Here is an 11,042-nt window from a genome sequence, read left to right on the forward strand (position 1 = left end):
TAGGTCTATCATTATGAAAAATATTGGATTACAATAAAATCTCTGCACAGAAAATTAAAATTTTCAACTTTCTGACACACTTAGATTTTATTTCTGTGCCTTCCCTAAAGGGTTAAACTTTCTGGATGTGCTTTTGCAGAGTTTAGGGGGTGCAGTTTCTGAAATGGGGTGCTTTGTGGGGCTTTCTAACACACAGTCCCCTCAAATACACTTTGGGGCTGGGTTCACACTACGTATATTTCAGGCTGTATTTGGTCCTCATGTCAGGTCCTCATTGCAACCAAAACCAGGAGTGGATTGAAAACACAGAAAGGCTCTGTTCGCACAATGTTAAAATTGAGTGGATGGCCGCCATATAACGGTAAATAACTGCCATTATTTCAATATAACAGCCGTTGTTTTAAAATAACAGCAAAAATTTGCCATTAAATGACGGCCATCCACTCAATTACAACATTATGTGAACAGATCCTTTCTGTGTTTTCAATCCACTCCTGGTTTTGGTTGCTATACAGCCTCACAAATACAGCCTCAAATATACTGTGTGTGAACCCAGCCTAAACCTGAACAGGTCCCTAAAAATATCTGATTTTGAAATTTTACTGAAAATTTGGAAATTTGCTGCTAATGTTTTAAGCTTTCTATTGTCAAAAAAAAATGAAATATAGTTTAATAAAAGCAGCCACCATAAAGTAGACATGTTGCTAATGCTATTTAATATATAATTTATGTGGCATAACCATTTAACCAAATGCAATTTTTCAAAATTTTTCACGTTATTTTGGATTTTTTCATAAAGATTCATTAGAAGTATCGACTCCAATTTACCAGAAATGTAAAGTACCATATGTCACGAGAAAACATTCTCAGAATCAGCCGGATAGGTAAAAGCATCCCGAAGTTATTAATGACTAAAGTGATACAGGTCATATTCATAAAATATGCCTCGGTCCTTAAGGCCATTTTAGGCCCGGTCCTTAAGAGGGTAAAGGACATTTGTCATTTCAAATTTTGTAAAAATCTGAATAGTTTTGTTACATTACCCTGGTGGTGACTAGTAGAGATAAGTGAACCTGCCGAAAGTTCGAGTTCACATAAACCTCAATGATCGGCATTTGAATCCCTCCAAGGAGCAAGGTTCAAATGCCAATTGTTTCAGAACTTTCAGCAGTTTCGCTCATCTCTAGTGACTGGGTGAATTTTGTGCAAAACCAAGTACCATGCAATGGACCATATCAATCAAGACAGTCTTAGTAAACATACATAAAGAAGGACATGGACTGGTTGGGCAAATGTAAAAAGCATGAGAATAATGCCGTGCAATAATGCAGTCAGTGCTTTTCACTGTACATCACAGCTTCCTCAGGAGCACTCCCAATCTTCCTCAGGAGTATTCCAAAGGAAGCTGTGATAGGCAGTGGAACACATGGGGCCCCTGAACTTTACTGGGCCTTTTGAGCCTCTGGTGGGATTGATGGATCCACTATATTCCTATTGACTGATTATTCTAATGCCTTTTGCACCTGCCCACTCTAGCTACCTGCCCAGTGATTTCCACTCTCATGCGTAGAGTGTGGAAGGTACATTTTTCATGATCTTCATACTACCAGAGCTGGACTATTTGCCAGTTTTAATCGCTGCATAGTATCTAGTGCTTACTGTAATGCCATGACATAATGCTGCAAAAGAAAAAGAAAGAAGGGCGCTTCCTCGTGCAATAGCGTCTGAAACCTGCAGGTATAGCAATATAACCACCATCAGAGCTTCTCAAACACACTCACCTATTAGAGTTGTGCAAATAATAGGCACAACTCTACTGAAGGCAGTCAACAATCACGGCAGCACATCAAAGGGACTTCATGAACAAACTGTTTCGAGGAAACAAGACTCCAGATATGTTTTTGCAAGGACCCTGCAGAGATGTAGTTCCCTCTTCACAAAGGCACAGGTAAATAAATCAAGGTACCTTCCACCTGCAGGGTCCTTGCATAAACATTTTCTGATGACCTAATGCTGGTCAAAGTGCACTGGACTGAACAGGCAGACAGTATGCTGGGGTATGTGAGTAGAAGAGTACACTTCGGTATTGATGCACTGGTTTGCTGTGTGAGCAGAAATGAATAAAACAGCAACACGGCAAGTAAGGGGTTAAACTGAGCACTGCTGTTGAGAAGATGAAAGGGAAGCCTTGATTTGCCTTTCAGAGACAGTGTAAATCCTCTGAAGAAGATGAACAGGGTCAGCTAATCCTTCCACTTCCTTTGTTTTTCTTTGTGTATCTGTAATCGGAGACTGTCCTTGGATAGCCTGTCGCTAGACGAGTCTAACAGTATCACCCACATCTTATTTTGAACAAATGAACACCCTACTGTTTCTAACACACAGTAGTACAGGAGGCAGAAGAACTGATGGCTAAAGCATCACATTGCATACAAGTTTTGTTTGTACACTGCTCAAAAAAATAAAGAGAACACTTAAACAACACAGTATAACTCCAAGTAAGGGTATATTCACACGAACGGGCTCGCAGCAAAATTCTCGCTTCGAGCCTGGCAGGTCCTGGCAGTTCCCATACACTACATACTTGCTGCGGTCTAAACGACCGCAGCGAGTATGTAATTATACCGCCCTTAACCCCTTCTGCTCCCGCCCGGCTCCCCCGCTGTAAGCATACTTTACCTGTCCTTGCTGCAAGGGTCCGGCGTCCTGCTCTCCCGCCCGGCCAATCAGTGGCTGCGGCTGGGCAACACACTAATTGGTCGGACAGGAGAGCAGGACGCCGGACCCATGCAGCAAGGACAGGTAAAGTATGCTTACAGCGGGGGAGCCGGGCGGGAGCAGAAGGGGTTAAGGGCGGTATAATTACATACTCGCTGCGGTTGTTTAGACCGCAGCGAGTATATAGTGTGTGGGAACTGCCAGGACCTGCCGGGCTCGCAGCGAGAATCTCGCTGCGAGCCCGCCCGTGTGAATATACCCTAAATCAAACTTCTGTGAAAGCAAACTGTCTGCTAAGCAAGCAACACTGACTGACAATCCATTTCACATGCTGTTGTGCAAATAGAATAGACAACAGGTGGAAATTATTGGCAATTAGCAAGACACATGCTGCGTTTACACGAAACGATAATTGCCCGATCGTACGATTAACGATGTCAGAGTACCGATTTTTTTTTTCATAACGATCAGCGTTTAGACGGTACGATATATCGTACGGAAAATTCATTTTGCAATCGCTTATGCCTATTTCACACATTGGTTAAATCGTCAAACAACTGTTCACACGGAACGATCTGCAAATGTTTTGCGAACGATCAACGACGATTTAAGAACATGTTCAAAGATCAAAATGAACGATTTCTCGCTCGTCGTTTGATCGTTCGCTGCATTTACACGTACGATTATCGTTTGAATTCGATCGTTATCGTGCGAATTCGCACGATAATCGTTCTGTGTAAACGCGGCAACACTCAATAAAGGAGTGGTTCTGCAGTGGGGGACCAAAGACCACTTCTCAGTGCCTATGCTTTCTGGCTGATGTTTTGGTCACTTTGTGGTGCTTTCACACTCATGGTAGCATGAGACTGACTCGAATCCAATTGAGCACATCTGGGACATCATGTCTCGCCTCATTCACCAACATCACGTTGCACCACAGACTTTCCAGGAGTTGGCGGATGCTTTAGTCCAGGTCTGGGAGGAGATCCCTCAGGAGACCATCCGCAACCTCATCAGGAGCATGCCCAGACGTTGTAGGGAGGTCATACACCTCTTCAGGAGCATACCTAGATGTAGGGAGGTCATACACCTCATCAGGAGCATACCCAGATGTAGGGAGGTCATACAGGCACGTGGAGGCCACACACAATACTCATTTTGAATTGTTGTAAGGACATTACATCAAAGTTGGATCAGCCTGTGAGTTTGTGTGTGACTCCAAATCCAGGCCTCCATTGGTTAATAAATTTGATTTCCATTGATGATTTTTGTGTGATTTTGTTGTCAGCACATTCAACTTTGTACAGAACAAAGTATTCAGTGAGAATATTTAATTCATTCAGATCTAAGATGTGTTATTTGAGTGTTCCCTTTATTTTTTTGAGCAGTGTAATTAGGAACATTGGAAACGTTCTAGAAGTCTGAAGTTTTGGACTGTGTTTTTGCTCTCCATTTTACAGATTGGTTTTTAAATGGTTAGTTTTAACATTTTTATTTCATAAAACAGATACATTAAATGAATAGTAAAAATGCACTTGGGCAATCCTAATAAAAATGGTTGCAAAAGTGGACCTGTCTTTCACCAGTTCAAAGTTGGGGGGTGGCTGTTTAATAAAGTCCTTAAAGCACGCTTCCTTTTCATTTCTCTTATATTGTGGTAATGACATGCTGGCTGTATAATGATGTATGTAACCCGCTTTGTCCTAGGTTTTCAGAGATCTGTTGCCATAGCGGATTCAAACTACAATTGGTTCTATGGCCCTGAAAGCCAGTTGGTATTTCTGGATAAATTTGTTATGAGAAATGGGAGTGGCAATTGGCTAGCGGAACAGATTCAACTAAACAGAGTTCAGGAAGGGCCTGGGACCCCAGCCAAAGGTCAGCGCTGGTGTACCCTACACACAGAGTTTCTTTGGTAAGCATGTATTTTGCATTCTTCTGAACATTTCTCACCAATGAATAGTGAAATGACTTACCCTGAGCTAGTCGGTGAAGGCTGGCTGCCATGACATCTGCCATACACTGTCCACTCACAAAGAGGTGATTACTCTTGCCTATACCACACTCTCAGTAGCAGAAGTCAGATTGAATAAAATGGAATCCATTCTTAGGCTATGTGCACACACTTCTTTTGAGCTTTGTTCTTAGGTTTTGGTTAAAATGGTAAAATTTTGGTTAAAAATGAGCAAATAGCAGTATGGCGTTTTAGTCCTATGACATTGGGAGGGAGCCGTCAAATTTTAATGTAGGTAACATAAGAAAGATAATTGCACAAACTAACAATGTTAACCCCTTGAATACCTGGTTAACATAGGTAATTTAACTTTTAAATTCCCTTTTACATTTGAATTTCTTTGTTCTATATTTTGTATATTTCGTTCCTTCAGGGGACATTTAAGGGATATACAATATTTAGGACGAAATTTTTTTTATAGCTTTCTGTAAAACACATTACAAATTGCAGGCAATTCCCCACACTCTCCGCATCACTCCTCCTGAAGGAATGAACTGTACAAAACTTAGAACAAAAAAATGAAATAGGTTTGTTGGGAGCTATAATTGTCAGTTATTCAAGCAGCATCCGAGCGTGCTTGCTAACACTAGTGGGGACTAGAGATGAGCGAACCTCGAGCATGCTCGAGTCCATCCGAACCCGAACTTTCGGCATTTGAATAGGGGTGGCTGCTGATGTTGGATAAAGCCCTAAGGCTATGTGGAAAACATGGATATGGCCATTGGCTGTATCCATGTTTTCCACATAGCCTTAGGGCTTTATCCAAGTTCAGCAGCCCCCGCTAATCAAATGCCGAATGTTTGGGTTTGGATGGACTCTAACCCGAACCCGGTTCGCTCATCTCTAGTGGGGACCTTTAGGGTAGCTACTCTTTTTGTATGACACATACTTTACAATATACTTCTCTCCTATTAGAAGTAAAGCCCTGTCTTCAGATGCCATGGAATGTTACTAATTAATAGATGTAATGTGAACAGCGCTCTAATTTCAATATATTTATATTTTATCAGAGGAAAATTTTAATTCCTTATAGCTCATATTTTGGGCATCTTAGAATCTTTATATTAAAGACTATATTTTATGTTTTAACAGGTATGATGCATCGCTGCCATCTACACCTCCACCAGACTATGGCACCCCTAAGTTGCATTTCTTTGAAGACTGGGGTGTGGTGACCTATGGGAGTTCTCTACCTGCGGAAATCAACAGGTCTTTTATCTCATTCAAATCTGGAAAGCTTGGCGGTCGTGCAATATTTGATATTGTCCACAGTAACAAATACAGTGAATGGATCAAAGGATGGAGGAACTTTAATGCTGGGCATGAACATCCAGACCAGAATTCCTTCACATTTGCACCAAATGGATTCCCATTTATTACAGAGGCTTTATACGGACCAAAATATAGTTATTTAAACAATGTTTTAATGTTTTCGCCATCTGGCTCAGATTGCTGCTTTTCTCCATGGGAAGGTCAGGCGACTGAAGATTGTACTTCAAAATGGCTTAAATATAAGCATGGTGAAGCTGCAGACTCTCATGGGAAGGTGACGGCAGCAATGGAGAAAGGTGGAGTTGTTTTCATCAGGGGTGAAGGGGTTTCAGCCTACAGCCCAAAACTGAAGTTAAAAAGCGTTCAAAGAAATCTTGTCCTACTCCATCCACAATTGCTGCTACTTGTTGACCATATTCACCTGGACCATAGTAGTACTTTGGAGGCAACAGCAACTTTTTTCCACAATGTAGACTTGCCATTCGAGGAAACTTCTATCGATGGTGTTCATGGAGCTACAATTCGCCACAGAGACGATATATATAAAATGTATTGGATGGATGACACAGGCTTGAGCGAGAAAGGTGTCATTACATCTGTAAACTACCCCCAGGGTTACCCTTATAATGGAACTAACTATGTGAATGTTACTACCCATCTCAGGAAGCCAATCACTAGAGCGATATACCTGTTCATTGGACCGTCTGTTGATGTTGAGAGTTTCAGCGTCCATGGAGACTATCAACAAGTCGATGTGTTTCTAGCAACCAGTGATCATGCTTATGCTGTCTACCTCTTCACTGGCGAAACCCCAAATCAGTCAGTTTATGCTAAAGTAGTTGCAGACAGACAAAGAATTGTGTTTGACAAAAGTTCATCCGTGAAAAGCACTTCGCCAGCGGAGGTAAAGGATTATGTGGGAGTCGTGGAGAAGAACCTCCAGCACTTCAAGCCAGTCTTTCAGCAACTGGAAAAACAAATCTTGTCTCATGTAAAGAACACTGCTAGTTTTAGGGAGACTGCCGAGCGGATTCTTAGATTTTCAGATAAAAGAAACACAGAGGAGGCGATTGAGAAGTTGTTTGCTATTTCTCAACAGCAGAAGCAACCGGGAAAGGTGAAGAGAACCAAGAACGGAGTAAGAAAGTACAAGTTTATCAATGCCGTTCCTGACATTTTTGCACAAATAGAAGTAAATGAAAAGCAAACAAGACAAAAAGCTATGGCCCTGGCTCAAAGTGAAATTCCGATAAATGAGGATGAAGAAATGAAGGACCTTTTAGATTTTGTAGATGAGCCTTCAGTAAGGGAGAAGTATAGCCCTCTTAACAGACATGGCTCACAACACACGTTGACAACAAATTACAACAAGTCTTCATCCATATCTGCTTCCTATACGAGACTTTTTTTGATCCTAAATATTGCCATTTTTATAGTTCTCTTAGCATTGCAATTGTCACGATTTTTAAGGACTAAGAATGTTCATAGAAAGGTATGCCTTTATGCCATACTGTCCATCGATTGCTGTATTTTAATGTGGCTATATTCTTCATGTTATCGGACACAGTGTTAGGCTCATCTATGCGAAATAGAGACATCTGCAGTATTAGGTGGAAATTGTCCGTAATTCTTTGTAAAGTTATGATATTCTGAACTCCAAAACCAGCAAAATGTGTATCTGGACTCATAAATGGAAACACACTATAAAGTATAAAAAAATATCAAGAATGTTTACTTAATGACTGGAAATTCATCCTACAGAAGGGAAAATAAATTTTTGTTTGTCAAAGTCCTTAAATGTGTCCATGAGCATATAATATAATAACAGTCATTATGTTTGGTATATGTAGGTTCAGGTTGACCTTGTCATCTGAAGGCAAAATATAACTCTTGTCTCTGTCAATGGCCTATGAATTTGCCATTTCTGCTGGAGCCTGTTCTGCTGCGATTGCATTATATTTTAAATTTAATAATCTTTATATTTGACCTTTGTAAATATATATTTTTTTCTTTACAAATATACCATACATTCTTATTTAAAGTGACACTGTCACCCATTTTTTGCATTGTGACTTCTCTACACAGGTGTAAAGGGTACATTTAGCAGTTTTCATACCTTATTTTATATCATACGTCACTGGGCTTGTTCCAGTAAAAAGTGATTTTTTTTTTTATCATCTGAGGATTGTGCTATCTGGGTGGGGCTTCACAGGCAAAGCACCACTTAGCCCCACCCACAGCGCCACTCTTGCCGCACCCCCATGATGTCATCGACTCATAGGCCCGCCCCTCTACAGCCATTGAAACAGGCCAGCCTAAAGGTCTAGGCCCCACCCCCCTCTAGGCTGGCCCATACCAATGGCCGCTGAGGGACCAGGGGCAACTGTGGCGACGTGGGCAAGGCTATGTGGTGCTTCCGACGGGTAGCCCCGCCCAGGTAGCACAATCCCCAGATGATAAAAGATTACTTTTTACTGGAACAAGTCCCATGATGTATAATATAAAATAAGGTATGAAAACTGCAAAATGTGCCCTGTAAACCTGTGTAGAGAAGTCATAATGCTAAAAGGGTTGACAGTGTCACTTTTTAAATTTTGCATGTTTAGGCCTTGTTCACACTATAAAATAACGTCCGCCATTTTACTTTTCAGTCTTCAATTGTTTTGATTGAATCTATTGAAACAACGTGTGTTGGTTCACACAGCATATAAAATCACAGACGCTGTTTGATGCGGCCGTTGATTTAATGTTTGTGCCATTAATCTGCAGCTGTTGTTTAGCGAGCATTACTTACTGATTTTTTTCACTGTTCTTTCACCAGAATGTACACATAAAAGGGGACCTATGAGCAGGTTAGACAAATCTAACCTGCTGATATGTCCCTATTGCACAGCAGGCGCCAAGGATAAAGGTAAATCTCTTACCTTCATCCTCTGCACTGTTACAGTGCAGTTAGTCCTGTTCCCCATGCTCCTTACGGTCTCACTGGCTGTCATTCTAATGATGATCGCCATAGTATGTTTTTTTTGTTTTACTAAAGTTTATAGAAAAATATTGTGAATGTAATTATAAGTACAGTCAGCCTGGCAAAAAATAAGCCCTCACATGCTTCCATACATAGAAAATAAAAGTTATGGCTTTTCAAAGGTAACAATGAGAAATTAAAAAATTCTGCATGCTTACTAATTAAAGCGGAAGTTCGGTGCTACACATTTATTCTCTAAATTACACACATTACAAAGTTATATAACTATGTAATGTGTGTTATGTAAGTGAATGGCCCCCTTTCCTGTGTTCCTCCCACCCCAAGTGTGGTGCATTATACTCACCGTATTACTGTTGACCCCGGCCGCCATCTTGGGACAATGACGTAATCTTCAGGAGGCCGGCCGGACTGCTCCAGCCCTCACTCATGCCGGCCCTTGAATAACACACATTAGAAAGTTGTATAATTTTTTTATTTAGTGAATAAGGCTATGTTCACACTGCGTACGAGTCCGGCCGTAGTTCGTACGCCACCGTACATGTGCGGCTGAAACTACGGGCGTGGGAAAAATCGACATGCGGCCGGAGGCATAAGAACCGCGAACATACGCCCGTAGTACAGTTATGCTTCCCTAGCTTGTTTCGTAGCGATCTGAAACAGGTCATTTACTTGGAAATCTTTGCCCAGCCCAATAAAACTCACAGAACCTTTTGGATTGAAAAATCAAGTTCAATTTGGCTGAAATAAGTACTCCGTACGGGACCGCATGGAAATCCACGGCCGTGAGTTGGAACATTTCCGTCCTCAAACAATGGTCTTGTTAATTTTTCACGGCGCCGTATACGATCCGGACGTAAGTTCATACGTAGTGTGCATTGTGCGGGTGTATATCGTATACTTCCCAGCGAACGCATCAACCTCAAAACTACGTCGTATATTCGCGGTTCACACTACGGACGGAAACATACGCAGTGTGAACATAGCCTAAATGTGTAGCACAGCTCTACCCCTTTAACAGTTAAATATGCCCACAATGGACTGCTTCATGGTGTCTTTCCGTGATCATTATTCTTGTTTAGTTATATTTCTCATAGTGGACATATGAACTGAGTTTTTTGCAATTTGATAGCACAGCAAAGGGTCACGGCTACTGATATCAGTGTTACGGGGCACACAGGAAATAATTGCCAGTAACTGCATACATTTAATAATATAATAACATGTTTGATTTTACTATAAAATGGTCAATTCCTTTAATTGATAAACGTTCAAGCTGTCAGCCCCCAAGTTGTAGTGGTGCCCAAGGAAAGGGAGAAATCCCAACACACAAACACTTCTATCTTTGTTTTTATATGCTTACAATTAGAATGTATTTTGAGGTTCCCCCAGCCTTTGTCAACAGCCATATATTTTATGATATAAGAACAGCTGAAAGGGAAACTCTTATCACAATGAAAAGTCCCATAGACCTTTTTACGGTGGCCCGGCGCTGGTTACATATAGCGCGGTTACAGTTTACACCTGCCTGCAATTAACTGGAGCAGATTTCAGTCAGAACCTGGTAATTTAACCTTGTGCATTCCACAATCAATATTCATAGCAGCATGCACAGAGAGCTCTGACAGGTATCAGACCAGGCTCTGATCAGCACCCCCACGACAAAGAATGGAAGTGCTGATCGATAAAACCTACAGATCATAGTGCAAAAAAATTGAATCCTGGTGGCTGAAAAAGATGTGCATCCATTAATAGTGCCCCTTACTGAACTTAGTGCATCCACAATGAAAAAGCTCCACCATAGAGCCCTCCCTACATTAATAGTGCTCTGTACCTCCTCACAGTAAAAGGGTCCCCCGGCCATGGGGGAACTATTGCCATAGCAGTTCTTTACCCTGCCGATCACTTTTGTAACCAAAGGCAGCCACAAGAGCCCGCTCCCTTCCCCAGCACTCCAGCGGACAAGTGACGTCACTCGTGCACTCTGAAAGAGGAGAGGAAGGAGATGACAAAAATTTAGGGCCAGTTCAGACTGAAGAATCAGCGCTGAATCAT

At 41.5% G+C, this 11,042-nt stretch overlaps 1 protein-coding gene across 2 annotated transcripts in view; it reads left to right on the forward strand.

The window, feature by feature from the left end:
• Positions 1-7,788, forward strand: part of DSE (dermatan sulfate epimerase) — a 50,386-nt gene extending 42,598 nt beyond the window's left edge. For both annotated transcript variants that reach the window (XM_069973642.1, XM_069973643.1), the window contains 2 exons: positions 4,426-4,633; positions 5,825-7,788. In XM_069973642.1, the coding sequence (XP_069829743.1) occupies positions 4,426-4,633; positions 5,825-7,577 (1,961 nt within the window). In that variant the 3' untranslated portion in view covers positions 7,578-7,788. The remainder of the gene's footprint in view (positions 1-4,425; positions 4,634-5,824) is intronic.
• The last annotated feature ends 3,254 nt before the right edge of the window (positions 7,789-11,042 follow it).

The sequence above is a fragment of the Dendropsophus ebraccatus genome, chromosome 6, assembly GCF_027789765.1.
Source record: "Dendropsophus ebraccatus isolate aDenEbr1 chromosome 6, aDenEbr1.pat, whole genome shotgun sequence".
Classification (NCBI taxonomy): Eukaryota; Metazoa; Chordata; class Amphibia; order Anura; family Hylidae; genus Dendropsophus; species Dendropsophus ebraccatus.